Genomic DNA, 16,674 nt, shown 5'->3' with positions numbered 1-16,674 from the left:
TGGTTAAGGCATTCTTCTCTGGGAGAAGTCTGATGTTAAAGTCCTTGTTCCACCCTCTGCAAGTAGGCATGGTGGACCCACCCTCTGTGGAGTGCAAGGTGAGACCCCCTCTGCGGAGTACAAGGTGGTAGTTTCTTTGAGGTGTAAGACCTCTTCCACCCTTTGCGGGCAATGCAAGGTGGATCCATCCTCTGCGGGTGTGCATGATGGGTATCATGAAAGAGTTCATGATGTATATTGAATTCATCCTCTACGGGCATGCATGGTGAATATCATGGAAGGAATCCATGATGCATCTTGGAACCATCCTCTGTGGGAATGCATGATGGATATCATGGAAAGAGTCCATTACACATGGTCACGGTGTGACTTGATTATTCAAGGGATCCTCCCTAGCTAAGAGGGAGTGTTGAAATATAGCTAGGTCGTATCCCTTGATTGGGCTGACCTAGCTTGGTAAATGTTTGATGGGCCTACTTATGTGATTGTATTATGTAGCTTGTGAATGTTAAAGGGCAAGCCCTATTTGAGCGCTCAACTTGTGTAACTTGTAATTGGGTCTGGCCCTAAATGGGCATTGTAACTTGTGATTCATGTTGGGCCCTAAATGGGCATTGTAACTTGTGATTCATGCTAGGCCCTAAATGGGTGATATAATGTGACTTGTTGATGTGATAGGGCTGACCCTATAATGTATAACTTGTAATTATTATGGGTCAGACCCTATTTTGTGCGCCAACTTTAGATGCCTTATAAATTTACTGTAAAGGACCTAAGTCAAATAAGATGTAAAAGCTCATATATATTCAAGGCAATGCAAGCATCAACACAACATATACACACTTAGCAAATTACCTCTGCAAGGTTAGCGAACTTCTATTGTATGTGATCTGCAACTTCCTTCATTGATCAGCATCCGTGATCAGCAAATCTGGAGCTGCACTCTAGGGCAGTGCATGCTTATCAGTCAGCGATTTGTCTACTACGTTGGGCGAAGATCTTCTGGGCTGCCGAATTTGCCTTAGGTTTGCTGAAGCATGTCAAGGCTGCCCAAAGGCTGTCTAAGTTTGACAACGAACTGCACATCACCCTGACTTCCAGATTAAGATAAGTTTTGCAATAATTGATTTATACCCTAGAAGGATAAACTTGTAATCTGCTTAATCAAATCAGATCTGAGATTATTGTTGCTGGGTTTTTCCTCCAAGAGGGAGGTTTTCCCAGGGTACCACTGTGTTATGTGTGCATTTGTGTTTTCTTGTTCTTTACTGTCAATCTGATTGCTAAGTTTAACATAAAACTAACAATGGATGGGTGGAGAGATGTTAGAAAGTGTCCACTTCTTGATATCACGGTAACATTTAGCGAAGGCTCTTATTTTTTGAAGACAATAGACATTTTACAGCAAGAAAAAAATTGTAGAGTTCCTTCAGAACCAGCTATGTGATTCCATTGAAGAGATGGAAGCATCACATGTAGTCCAAGTTGTTATAAAAGCTTCTTGTAGTTGTCAAGAAGCAAGCTTGTTGGTACAAAAAAAGGCAAAAACATATATTTTGGACACCATGTTGTGTGCAATTGTTGAATAATGCACTCAATATAGGCAAGTTTCAATGAATTTAAAATCTCATTAAAAAGGGTAGAAAAATATAAATGTTCATGTTTAATCATCACCACACACCGGCCATTTATAAAAATATTTGCCAAGGTGGAACTTCTTATACCTACTGATACATGATTTGCTTCTTATTTTATACTCCTTGTGCATCTTTATGTAGTCAAAGGAGCTTTGTGTTCCATAATAATTAGTGATGCATAGATATCATGGAAACAATCTACATTAGACTACAGTTGAAGTGACTTAATTCAAACCATATGTGAGCTGATCAAATTTACAAATTCAGACAAGCCATGTTTAGAAAAAAATTATGAAGAAATGGCTGTGTGAAAGAATTAAGAAAATAACAGATGTTAGAGATCTTTTTCTATATCCATTGATAGAAGAAAAGGTACATGGAAGATGGAACAAACTTAACACACTCTTTCATTGTGCTGCTTATGCCTTGAATCCTAAATGGTATGATATAAAATTGACCAAGAAGAGATATCCATATGAGGTTAGAGAGGTAATGAAGAGGTTTTAGGCTGCGATTAAAAAAGATTATGGTTGAGATGAGGATGCTCAATTATTAGGACTCAATGGAAAAAGTTTTAATGTGGGAAAGGCAATTTTTCTTTTGTCAAATCCTTATATGACATGCAAGCAAAGAAAGGTCCTATAGAGAAGTGGTCGAACCATGAAAGTGAACACTTGAATTGCAATCATTTACAATAAGATTGCTCTCACAAGTGGGAAGCTCTTCATCTTGTGAGAGGAATTAGAGTACTTCAGGATTCATTCTTTCATTGAAGAGGAACTGATTAGGGATGAATATAGTAAACAACCTAGTCTACATTCATAGCTCACTCCATCAACTCTCTCAAGTACACCTAGTTACAAGGAGGGTCCTTCAACAAAATAGGACCAAATTCCCCATGATGGAGCAACTGCACGCTTGGAGAATTAAGTGGTTGTTGCATCAATGTTTTAACCCCAATTATATTGTATTAAAGTAATGTTTTATTATAATGATCAATTAGCTTTTGGGATAGGCTTTAAGAATCTTCTTTAATGAAGTGTAATGTCCACATTTTAAAAATAGAATTTAATAATAAATACTAATGAAAAAATTAAAAAATAAAACAATAAAATTAAAATTAAAAAGAAAAGAATAGAATTAAAATAATTAAAATTTAGTTAAGTTTAATGAATAGTCAAAAGGCAAGAAATGAAAAGTTGCGACTCCCTCAAACATGAGGTAATTTTATAAAAGGGAGAAGAGAACTTCATTTGAAAGGGGATTTTTAATCAAGAATGAGAAGTGCAGATCTGATTTGAATAATAAGAGAGCAATAAGGAGACATGACCCTTTAAAGAGATTTCTCTTTCCAAAGGATGTGTATCCTCAATGAGATATGAAGGTATAAAAAGAGTAAGCAATTAATATGAAGAGGGAATAGGAATTCAGATTCTGAATTTTATACAGAAAAGTCCAGGCATCGATCAAAGAATGGAATGAAGGAAGAATGGAGCATAGAATGGAATGAAGGAAGAATGGAGCATAGGAAGTAAGGAAGAATTAAGGAATGGGCAGAAAATAAGGAAATGCCTTTTCAAGAACAGGAATGATGAAAGGTTGTGACCCTTTGAAAGGGTGGTAATTGTGAAAGGTTGTGATCCTTGCAAGGGGAAGGCATGATGAAGAGATGTGAATCTCCCTCACTGTGGAAGTTATAAAGGGGAGAAGGTTTTATTTGAGAAGGGGATAGAAGGAAGATCAATTTGGAGAATCGTTTATTATTCTCAAAGGCAACAATGAAAAGTGGTGACTCAATTCTTATGAAGAGTGATTACTTTTTCACCATTAAGCTATAAAGAAGAATTCATTTCAAGCATTGAAGGATCACTCACTCAATCATCGATCATCACTCATCACTCATGATTCCACAAAAGCAATCATCAAGCAAACCATTCTATCAAAATCAACATTCATTCAATCATATATCAAACCAGCATTCATTAAATCATCACTCATCAATCATCTAATCAACAATCACTTAGTCATCACTCAAAAATACCTCAAATTATCTAATTAAAGGAATTCATTGAATCAATCAACCAATCATACAAATATCAATCAGTCAAGTGGAGATCTGCTATAAGTGAATAACATTCAGGCATACAGCCAGTGTGCATTATACAAGTAATTGATTATATATAGACTCTGTCCCATAATCAATCATATGTGAAGTTGGTGGAAATAAGCTAGGGAGATGCAGTTTACCAGTTCCCCCAAGCTAAGTAGGCCACCCCAAGGGAAGGAATTGTCTTAGTGGGACGTTGTGCGCTCTTGCGCCTAGTTGAGCTGAGCAAAACACTGGTGCCCTTTTGAGGAATTCCTATCGAGCTAAACTATGATTGGTTATGGGGTAGTTAGCTAGCCCGTTCTTGCTGCTTGTGGGCCAAGAGGCGAGTTGTCTTAGAGGGACATTGTGTGCTCTTGGGCTTAGTTGAGTTGAGCAGTTCACTGGTGCCCTTTCGAGGTTTTCCTATAGAGCTAAACTATGATTGGTTATGAGGTAATTAGCTAGTAATAATGTTTGGCATTCCATATGATGCATTTGTTCCCTATTCCATGTATGTATTCATTGATTCTTAATTTTATTAATGATTAGATTAAGTTACTTTAGTATGTTATTGTTAACAGATAAATTATATCGTTGGAATTGTCAATTTGAGCAAAAACAGGTCTATCCCAATTTGAGGACATTACATAAAGTCATGTTGACTTTAGGTTATTGCATTTTGCTTTATTAGTTGCCAACATTATCCTCTTTCAATAAAGTCTTTGTAATCTTATAAGGATGCTTTTTCTCCTTATTTCATAACTAGTTATTTATGCAATCTTAGTAATCATTCTGTTTTTTGTTTTTCTAAAATAGTACTAGAGCTTTGGAATGCGTGATAGTGAATCATCCTACAAACTATTGTTGATAGTGACAGATCATGGGATCACTAGTGTTGCACAGAAAGAAGCCAAAGGACATCATATAGATTCGTATAAATTAAAAAGCATAGATCAAGGTTCATTTATTCGAAGATTTTTTTCAACAAAATCGTGTGATTGTTCCTACGAATTATGGATTGGTGTTTGCATTTTTTTACAAGGGTTTGTTGTTAATATCACGGATTTTATTTTTTTTAGTTTGCTACTTTTTCCTCTGCAAAATTCAAGGCCTTGTGTTATTAAAAACACATGGCTTTAGAGTAAAAATCGTGTGAAATTGTTTTCTTAAGAAAAAAATAATACAGAAGAATAAAATCATGGATTTTTTGAAAAAATCAAAAGTTTTGCAGCCTAGAAAATCGTGCAGCTTTTTTCACAACTTTTGGCAGTGACACACACCAAGAGTTTCATGTTGGACCAGTGGTTAGAAGTACAAAATGCAACAGCCAGACCAAAAAAAATGACAAGCATGGTTTTGAAGATGCAACACTATTCAATTTTTTGTCATGACTAGAAAAAAAATTGGGGATTTAAGGGCCACAGATCAGCAATTAAAATGCCACAATTTTCTGCAAAATCATGGGTGGCAGCTAAGTTTTTATTCCAATTTTTCTTTTACAGCAGCTAGGGCTCCAATTTTTTTCTCTTTGGCTAGAGTTTGATCGAGAAAGTTTTGGTGTGACTAGAGGGTTTATTTTTTATCTTGCTCCATGATTGCAACTTATGGGAGAGAAGAACAACATAAATGGCCTCTTTACCCAACATCATGCTGGAAGGCACCCAACAAATTACTAGCAAAAATTACAACACTCAGAAGTAGTGAATGCTCACAATCTTTTGAGTACAAATGTTTGGAAAAGATCATCTGAGGTACCACCACCCGGCCAACAATTGTGGGTAAAGACAAGCCAAGTTTGATGAGTGACAGAGAATTAGTCATGTTGATCATATTATCAATGATAGATACCATGTTTCTTAAAGTCCAAATAGGGACAGCTTCAGCTGCCATTTGGTAGGATCTGCGAGAACTTTATGAGACTTCAAATAAAGGCAATATTGAAGAATTTTTTTTTTATCACTATGGATGAAAAAACAGCCTTGTAGGAGCATTTACTCAAGATCAAGGACATCAAAGATCAATTATCAACCATTGGTCAAAAGATGAAAGAAGAAATAGGGACCACATTAAAAAGCTTACCACATGCTTATAAGCATTTCATTGAGACAATCAATATCATCCGTACAAATATTGACCTGAAGTTTTACAAGCTATGCAATAAGCTCTTACAGCGGGAGAAATGGAAGAAACAATTTGGTAGCAATAATGAGACGAGTGTAGAACAAGCATTTGTAGCCAAGACAAAGGCATAGGCAAATGATCACACAAGAAAGGACAGGGTAAGAATGAGGATATAACAAAGAATCTGAAAAACATCACATCATTATTGTGGTAAGTTGAGTCATACAAAGAAGCATTGCAGAATAAGGTTGGCTAAACAAAAATCCAAGCAAGGAGGGCCTCAGCAAAATCAGCAGAAGGCAGAGCATTCATAAGAGAAGGTGTTAGCTTTCTATGCATTCATGGCAAAAGACCAATAGATCAGTCAAAATCACATGGTACATTCACTTCACCAACAAGCGAGACCGATTCACAGAGTACACTACTTGCTCTGATCCGGTGATCTTTTATGGTGGTGACAAGTACATGGTTAAAGGTAGATGGATTGTGCAAATAACCTCTGAAAGGAAAAGGTTATTTTTTCTCACTGTGTGCTATGTACCAAGAAAGGAGCTCAATCTAGTTTTTATAAGTCAAATTAAGCGACATAGTCCTAATCTAGATGTCATTTTCAGCAAACATGCAATATCATTGACAAAGAGACCATGAAGACTATTGCTATTGCTATAGAAGATCATGGATTGTATAGATTGGTTGAAATTGGACAAGTCAGAGAACGCATTGGCAGCCAAGAGTGCATCAACCATTACTACGCTTTGGCATTAGCAATATGGACACCTCAATTTGTCCTACCTCTCTCAATTGGCTTGAGAGAACTTGATGGCTGGAATTCTTAACATTTAGCAACATATACAAAGTGTGTAGAGCTTGCCAAGCCAGGAAGCAACATAGAACACCATTTGATGAGGAACAAGAAGCTTGGAGAGCCAAGAGAGTCCTACAACTGGTTCATGTAGATATTTGTGGACCAATGAACACATCATCAATCTACATGCAAGAATTTTTTTTATGTGGATGATTTTAATAGGAAAATGAGGCTATATTTTTTGAAATTAAAATCTGAAGCATTTAATGAATTTCAAAAATTCAAATCTTTAGTAGAAAAAGAGTCAGGTAGTGTCATAGCCACTCTTAGATCTGATAATGAAGATGAGTTTTGTTCCACAGAATTCAGCAACTTTTGTGCTAAACACAACATCGACTGATATTTTACCACATCCTACACTCCACAACAAAAAAGAGCAGTTGAGAATTGGAACTGTACTATCCCAGAGATGGCCAAATGTATGATGGAGAGTAGGAGTGTTCCCAAGAGGTTTTGGGCTAAAGCAATATTTACTGCAATTTATTTGCTAAACAGGTCTACCATACAGCTGATGATACATATGACCCTAAAGGAAGCATGTTTTGGGAAGAAACCAAAAGTTAGTAATCTTAAGGTCTTTAGTTCCATTGCATATGCATAGATTCCCAATGAAAAAAATGCCAAATTAGATCCTAAGAGTAAGAAATTGATGCCTATAGGGTACAACGAGAATCATAAGGCCTTTCCAAACATCTCTAGACTTTCCAGACATTCCTAGACTTTCAAATTATAAAAGACCAGCCTATTATGGCTAAGGATTAAAGCGTTCAGATTCAAGTAGCTCCACCTAAAGGGGGGATTCAGAGCATGAGGAAAAAGACCCAATTTTAATTAATGATAACTAGAACAGCATCCATGTGACACGAATACAAGTCAAACAAGCCATGATGACAATGTTGATTAAAATATAGAGACTTCCAAGAGGAGACCAAAGTGGTGGGAAAACACAATTGGAGATGTTTGGGTAGGTGAAATGATTGAGGAAAGATCATCAAGAGGCAAGAACAAGACAAACACTATCAACCTTGCTCTCATGGCTAATATCAAGGAGTGTATAAGCCACAAATATTTGCTAAGGCAAAAGGAAAACCTGAAAGGGAAAAGGCTCTAAATCTTATGAAGAATGAGACATGGGATCTCTCAAATCTTCCACCAAGGAAGAAACCCATTGTTTGTGATAGAGTACAAAGCAAACAGTACACTTCACAAGTACAAAGCTAGGTTGTTCACTAAAGAATTTCCACAAAGAGAAAGCATTGACTACGAGGAGACCTTTGCTCCTACAACAAAGATGAGCACCATCTGATTGGTTCTAACCATGGCAACTCAGTTTGGCTGGACAATCCATCAAGTGCACATTAAAAGCGCATTTCTCAATGGAGATTTGGAGGAAGAACTGTACATGACTCAACCACAAGGTTTTCCAGTTGTATAGGAGGAGCATGTTGTATGTAGATCGAAGAAAGCTCTATATGGCCTGAAGTCGGCACCCGAGGCATGATATCAAAATCAACAAGTATTTGGTTGAACGGGTATTTAAACAAAGTCCTTTGAATGCCAATATTTACATCAAATGTGTGAGTACTGATCTCATTCTTCTCATCATATATGTGGATGATATCATTGTTATAGGTAGTGAGGCAAGTGCTATTGATAGATTGAATCTGATATTAGCAAAGCTTTTGAAATGACCGATTCGGGCCCTCCTAAATTACTATCCAAATGAAGTTTGGTAAACAAGTGACAATATTTTTATTTCCTAGTCCAATATGCCAGTAGTTTTCTCAAAAATTCAAAATAACAAATTGCAAAATTTCGCCAAGCATTGAGAAAGGGCTGAAATTTTTATCCAAAACTAACTGGAAAATAGTTAAGGAGTTAGCATACAGGCAATTAATGGGCAACCTTATATATATTGAGTCACTAGACCTGATTTGAGATATGTTGTGAGTTCCATTTCCAAATTCATGACAGCACCAAGTGTAGAACATTGGACTACAGCAAACACGGTGTTGAAATATTTCAAAGGGAAACTTGACTTTGACACTTGTACAGCAGAAGCAAATATCCTAGGTTGGTTGGGTTCAGAGATTGAGATTTGGCAGGTTTTGTTGATGAAAAAAATACTCTTCTAGATATTTTTTCAGCTTTCGCATAGGTGCACCCACATGGACCAGCAAGAAGCATAGGTAGTAGCTCTTTCCTCATCTTAAGTAGAATATCAAGGAACAACAAAAGCAGCATGCGAGGTAGCATGGCTTAGAAGGATGATTTCAGACATGATGATGCTTCAAGCAGAGCCTTTACCTTTGATCTAAGAAATTCAAAGAGTGCTCAAACTTTGCCAAGAATCCAATCTTTCACAATCGTACTTAACATTTGGAACTACATTGTCAATTCATCAAACAACTTGTAGAAGATGGATTGGTTGCGTTACAGTATTGTCCTTCAAAAAATCAAACTGCAAATATCCTTAATAAGCCTTTGGGTTCTGATAATTTATAGAATTTCAGGATAACCTTGGTGTAGTTAGTAGGGTTAATAGAGTACTGTTTTATTTATACAGTCAATTAGCTTTTAGGATAGAGTTTAGGAATCTTCTTTAATAAAGTCATGTGGACTTTAAGTTATTGCCTTTTGCTTTATTAGTTGTCAGTTTTATCCTCATTGGATAAGGTGTTTGTAATTTTATATAGGGATGCTTTTGCTCCTTATTTCATAGCTGATTATTTATGCAGAATTTGTTATCTTTCTATGCTCTGTTTTTGTAATATATTGCCTACAAAGACTGATCAAAACAAAAATATATTGCCTACAAAGAAATCTCAGGTAGAGTGATAAGTATCTAGAGAGCATCATAGGACTTGGAAATTGATGATATAGTTGATGCAAGAGTGGAACTTCATCCAGTGAATGACATTATGATAATTTAGATTTCTGATAATGTAGTATTTAATCTTGAGTCAAGACTCTTAAATGTTCACATAATATTTAATCCATTATAATAATCTTTGTATGTTTGAATTTGAAAGCTAAATGGCAAGGTATTGATTGTCAAAGACATTAACATAGCAAACAATTAATTCAGACTACACCAATTCATATAGCAAACAAAAAAAGGTAATTTCAGACTACACCAATTCATATGCCAAAATAACATTGATAGAGACCTTTCATCCAAAATCTAACATTACCAATGTGTTTGGAATACCCCTTTCCAAGAAAAGGGGTGGTCATAATAAGTTTTCTTCTTTGATTAAGACCATTTGAAACTTCCTAGATGAACTATAGCCCGCAAAGCCTTCATCAGTGCAATTTCAGAACTCCGGCTCAAGTTGTAAACTTCAAAATTAGAACCTCTGCTCTGCAACCTCTATCATGTGACCGTTCAACTCAAAATCTATAAAGTCTAGTTTCAAAACTTCTGACAGCTCCTAGATATGATAACATATAATGTAGTTATGCTCAAAACGCCATGAGGGTATTTGAAAATGTAATGTCCGAGAGCACAATCACTTTTCCCAAATTTCAAGTTCCAATTTCGATAACTAAATTATTTCCTTGCCACTGCTTATGACTTCCTGGTCCCATATAAATTAGAAAGAACATGTGCCCAAATTTCATTTCTATCCAGTCTGAATATTACTAAGAGATGTTTTTTTACTCAAATGAAATGCCTTTTTTAGACAGAGTACCCAGTCAATCAGGGGCATTATATTTTCTGACTGCTAGTAGAATATTCCAAGTTTTCATGGACATTTTTTTTCCTCACAAGAGTGTTTTGACTTCCATAGCTTCAGCCCACTGCATGCAAATTACAGCTCCTCCTCCAGAGTGTTTATATCTCCAAACTCACAGTATGCACAAGTTATTCTTTTGCTTACACACACTTATGCTGCACAGCCTATACCTCTTTCTATGGCCTGCACTTCCACAAACCTTATTCTCCTTCCAACACAACAGATTCTACTCAGCTTCAACTCCAGCGACACATTGAGCAGCAAAAAACATCAAAAGCTAAAGTTCTCAAACACCTTCTCTAACCAACTCTTCAGGTCCATCTTCCATACAATCCTAGACCAGGTCTCATACAAACTTTTTTCTATTCTTGCACTCTAATAGCCAGAAAGAAACATCAACTTGAATTTGTAAAAGAAAATAGCTATTTTTTCATCCCCCTCTGTCAAAAATATATTTCCACAACAATTCACAAACATCTTATCCCACTCAAAGATCACCATACATAACTCCACCAAAATGTCTGGACAAAGTTGCAAGGACATCTGCAAAAAATTTGATCAAACTAAAGGCTGTGTGCTTGAAATGGTCGGAATACTATTTACTTTAGCTTAAGCTTTTTAACATGTATTTCTCCATGGATTCATTTGCATGCATGATCAAACCCTTGTTAAAACTCTCATGTACAAATTATACTTGAGATTGAACTTTAAAGTCAGTTACAATGAAGAAGGCACACCTAAAGAGTCTTCACAGGGGGTATCCAAAAAATAATCTCTTGAAAAAAAAAGCTATTTACTTCTTAATTATAAAAAGGCCTACACTTCTTTAAACATTGTGTAATGTCCCCTTTATTGGCTAAGAGGGTATGCAGGGAATATCACTCGAATCTCTCTTCCTTGTTATGTCAAATGAATAAGAATTGAATGAGTAATGGTAAATGAATGATCATAGATGTGATCTTAAATGGAAAATAGTTGCACAATGATAATTATCTTAAGATTGTATGGGCTAGTATATGATTATGAAGCATACAATATTTTTATGTAGTGTCTGAGATGCAACGGATTTATACGCTGTGAAAATATGAACTCTATCACCAGCAGTGATGGATCGATAATGCTATCTCTGATTTATAATAGAAGCATGCAGGCAATGCTATGATATCTGTTTATCAATGATATTATGCAGCAGAAGAGTAGTCTCTTAGAAGTTATTAGTGCTGTGACTAGTTATCAATGAACACTTGTTGTTCATGCCTCCGCCAGTAAAGCTAATTAGGAGTGGGCTACAATCAGACTATTCCCCGGTGGATAAGAAGGAAAGAGGTGATACCTATTCTATATCCCTTTCTGATGTCTACGATTTGCCAAGTTATATCTTGCTGGGTGAAAGGCTTGCAACATTTGGATACAGGAAAGACATATCTCTTCCTAACAAAGATCTAACTTAATTGCATCCTTTCCTTGATTATGTTGATAACAAGATAATTAGTTAAAGTCGATCTTTCATAATTATTCCGTAGTGTTGGGTTTGATTACAAAATCCATTTATAATCGATAATAATCATTAAATGTGCCATTACTTCCTTTCATAGTAATAATGATACTAGAATTCTAATGTCCTTATGACTTTCTTAAAATGAATGCAATATGGTTCAGAATTATGCTGAACTGCAATCATATGTTGATCGCCGCCCTTAATGCAATAATGTCTTTTTCATTTAACCGTATAACTTATAAATAAAATCGTTGTCTTGTATCACGCTCTTGGATGCTTTCTGTAAATACGGATGGCTTGATTCTCCACCAAGAACAATGATGTTACTGCCTGTATCTCAATGACAGCTCTGATCTGATTTGATCTGATAATTTAATAGTAAAAGTCTCTATATAAGTAATTGATGTTTATCGATACTCCTATAATTCCTATCTCTCAAGGTCGGTGGTCAAAGATAATTGTCGATATGTTATTGATATTATAATTTCTTCAAAGCTAGTCTTACTTGATGCTTGAATAATCTTCTTTAATACATAGAAATATTATGATGTTGATCATTATCCCTTTAAGTCGTTTGTGCCTTCTTCAAATAGATTGAAGCCTCACCAATCTAATAGATGCTGCTACTTAGTCTTGGTCCTCTTTATTATGGTAATTTGCATTTCTCCAAGTCATCGTCCTAAAGGACCGGATCGTTGTTCTACAGATTACTCCTTCCTAATGTCACTGTCTATTGAGAGGGACAAACTCTGACACCAGCAGTGTTCTTATATTTAATATAGTAATTAACTTTATTTAGGATGATTCCTATTCTATTATATATTATTTTTTTTTTTAACTGAATAATTGTTTTTCTGAATTTACTTATTATTATGTTTGTTTTTCTAATTACTTTGTTATTTTATCAATAATATAATATTGTAAAATTTTATTTGATAAATATTAATATTTAATAAATATAAATTATATATTAAACCTTGTTTATTATTATCATTAAGATTTTATCTAGTTCATTCTATTCATTTATTTGGTTATATATATATATATATAATATTTTAATTGTATTATTATTATTTATTATTAAACTCTATTTTAAAGCGGGCATCATCATGTTTGATTGTTTAGATGGGGACATCACACATTGCAGCTTCACACACTTGCATGAACAATGTAAATCTTCTTAGCTCCATGAATTCACTACAAGTTGCTCTGATTTTGCTTCAAAATCTCCAATACCACATGTTGGTTTTACAAATGAAAAAACATACACAAAGGATGAACCAGAAGAACAAGAGGCAAACCAAGCATCCCTAACTCATTTCATTAATGTGAAAAATTATATCATACTAACTTTACAACTCCCTTCATGGTAGAAATGAATCATCATATATGACCTTTCCCCTTTCAATCCTTTGAAGTACATTTGATATTTCGGATCAATTACAGAAAAACATCTTGGCTATCTCAACTTACAGACAAACATCTTGGCTATCTCAACTTATTTAATTATATTTTGGATCAATTACAGACAAGCATCTTGGCTATCTCAACTTAATATTGTCTTCTGAACTGCTTTACTTTCTTAATACATGTTCTAACAATTTGTCAACTCCACTGATTGGATGTAGTTAAATCTTATTCTGACACATTCCTTCACGAGTTTGTAAACTGCAGAAAAGATAATGCTTGACAGACAAGCAGTACAATTAATTGATTAAATGTTGTGTCACTAATTGAGGGTCATCTCTAGTTCTTCACACATAGCTCTTGATTGTCTAGAAAAAGTACACTTAATAAATGAATTGGCAGAAATTGCACTAGAGAATTGTAATGAGAATCCAAATTTGAATCTTAAATAACTATATCTACAGATATTTTTCTGTACTTGGTAGATGGTGTCCTCCTGCACTTGTCCAATACAAGGAGCTTTTCCAGTGTACATTTCCCTCGGTAGAATTTATCTCTCCATTAGCTAAGAGTAAGAATATCTGGGACCTCGGTGGCCTCATGTCCTCAGTCAGGATCATCTCGTGGTACAGTGGACATGTGGCTAGGCAGGGTGCATCTTCCCTGCCCTAACTGTTTTTCGCTTTTTGTTTGATCCACATTTTGGTTCTATAGTTTTGAATGGCTTTAGCCTTTGGCTCTGCTAATTTAGTTGTAGGTCTATGCTATTGTTAATATATTTTGCATATTTTCGATAAAGGTGAGGGTCACAATATAATCTATCCCTTGGTAAATCATAAGAAAAAATGGCTACAGGTATAAGTTCTCGCTCTTTTAGTCTTGGCTTCTGACTAATTCTGAAGCAAATAAGTTCCTCAGGCATCATTGAAGCATCCTATTTGGCTCCTTTCAGATTTGGATTCTACTGAGCAACCATGTAATTAGTTCAGTATTACACTGAACATCACAGCCCATACTAAATTTCAATATTAAAGTTGAAAAATCGATCTGATTCAACTAAAATAGTTCAAAAAAGTTCTTTGGTCGTGAGAAAAAGCACACCTCAATTCCCCATTTTTTCAAAAATGAAAAGGGTGACTTTATTTTCTTAATTAATAACTGACTGCAGTAAAGCAAACAAAGAATGCATAGAAAACTAATAAGAACATTAAAAAGCAGAAGGGCAATAATAACCCTAAAATATCCACTGATGAGGTCACTCACCTTGATAGTAATATCCTCAAGTCCATCAGCAACCACAACCCTAACATGTGGGCAATCGTGATCAGAATCAATATATCTTTCTTGAACTGCTCGCAATGAATTCTTTACCAATTCAAACACCATGTGATGCAAATGAGTTGGCACATATCTGTTAATCATAACCATCAACATAAAGACAGGTATCATAACAAAGGAAAATGGTAGAAGAAAGCATACATGTTAGCCATCACTACTTCCTTCCCTATTCTAATTAGAAAATTGACATAATTCTTGCCTATTCAAAGAAGGCACCGTGGATGATGGTTGAAACTAGTTTTAGAAGATCATCACAATCAGCAATACCAATTTGAAGAGGATTTGAAGAGCATCACAGCTTTGAACTTTTTTTACAGATTCTGTAACCCCTGTAACTTTATACTAGTAGTAAAACTTTTTATAAGAGTCAATTGCATTGATGTATTCTACCTTATATATAAATTGAAATATATCATCACTATTCCTGATAATTTTTTTAATATATAAAAATACAATGTGATGCATATTTAAGCAACTTTGAAGCTTGGATCCTCAATAACATGTAGAAGTCCCATATGTTCACACTTCACATACATGAGTTTATATAACATTCAACTAAATTGATATATTCTACCTTAAAAATAACATAATGTTGAAACATATCAAGACCATCCCTGATGATTCATTTAATATACATAAATCCAAATGCAATGCAAACTTACGCAAATGTGAAGCTTGGATCCCCATAAACATGAACTTCTGGAGAAGTACCATATGTTCGCATGCATGCACATCTTGCATCATCAATGGCATTCTGTGCTACTATAACAGGTGAGACCTTTGTACATATAAGGCCTACATAACCCGGTAGAGGTTTTGGGTCATGCAAAGCAACATGCTGACCTGCAAATTAAGAATACAAAAATCCAGTCGGTGTTTATTATATGAAAAAACATAAAATACTATTTTGTATCATGATTCATTTTTAACCTACACAAACAGAAAAATCATTCAACATTAAAAAAGAAGACAAAAATCTTCAATTACTCACTAACAATTTTGTTCCTGCAATGAAGAAATGCAAACCTATAAGCATACGAATGCCAATACGGGACATGTAAAATCGATCCAAAAATTGATGTATTTCTGGAAGCTCATTCAATCCTTGCTTACGCCCCAAGGCTTGCTTCAATTTGTGGATACCAACGGCCATTGTTGGCATTACATTGTTGTGGCGCATCTTAATTTGATTAATCAACTCTGTAAACTTCAACTCATCCTTTGAATCTTGTACATCTGGGAAAGTACGCAAATCCCTAAATGAATCGACGTACCAATCACGGACCTACCATAAAAAAAAAATGCAAAGACTATGAATTAATGTACATAATTCCTACTCTCAAAATCTAGTTTGAAAATTATGCTTCAACACAGGTGTGTACTAACATCAAAATCAAAACAAAAGCCAAGTTTGAAGCCATTGAAGAAGCATACAAGAAAAAAATAAGCAGGTAGCTTTTATCATGAAATTTCAAATAATTGAAGGATAAACTGGACTGATAATTTGAGGGTAAAGCATTTTCTATAAGTTGAAAATCTTCTTCCAATGAAACAATTATCCAGAGTCATATTGATAAAGTTAAAACAGTTTGTAGGGTCTTCACACATGGCAATAATCAGCCAGAGCTGTAAGATATTGGCGACAGAGAAGATTATGTGTAGTCAATAAGTAATATGGATACGATTAGTCAAAGTTAAGTGCTCACATAACATAAGACTAAGAAGAAAAAAAATTGCTATTTCAAATTCACCAACAACTCTGTTCTTGAGATCTTTTGGTTTTCAATGTCAAAAAATAAATTAAATAGCTTGACTACAAATCACGATCATACCAGAACAACGAAAAACACAAATTCAAAGGGAGTGCATGTTAAGCTTGTAAACATAAGAATGATGAGGCCATTGTTTTGCTGCAGAGAAATGATTATATAACTATTATAATGGTAAGAAACCAAATATTATAGGATATCATAAGGAAT

The 16,674-nt window shown here is 34.9% G+C and overlaps 1 protein-coding gene across 2 annotated transcripts in view; it reads right to left on the bottom strand.

The window, feature by feature from the left end:
• Nucleotides 1-16,674, bottom strand: part of LOC131079675 (pyruvate dehydrogenase (acetyl-transferring) kinase, mitochondrial) — a 39,272-nt gene that overhangs the window by 4,931 nt on the left and 17,667 nt on the right. For both annotated transcript variants that reach the window (XM_059211073.1, XM_058017685.2), the window contains exons 2-4: nucleotides 15,722-15,980; nucleotides 15,358-15,538; nucleotides 14,621-14,768 (exon numbers count right to left, since the gene is read on the bottom strand). In XM_059211073.1, coding sequence (XP_059067056.1) covers nucleotides 14,621-14,768; nucleotides 15,358-15,538; nucleotides 15,722-15,980 — 588 coding nt within the window. The remainder of the gene's footprint in view (nucleotides 1-14,620; nucleotides 14,769-15,357; nucleotides 15,539-15,721; nucleotides 15,981-16,674) is intronic.

This window comes from Cryptomeria japonica, chromosome 9 (genome assembly GCF_030272615.1).
Source record: "Cryptomeria japonica chromosome 9, Sugi_1.0, whole genome shotgun sequence".
Taxonomy (NCBI): domain Eukaryota; kingdom Viridiplantae; phylum Streptophyta; class Pinopsida; order Cupressales; family Cupressaceae; genus Cryptomeria; species Cryptomeria japonica.
Note: the sequence above shows the minus strand (reverse complement) of the source record. Positions and strands in the feature narration are given on the sequence as shown.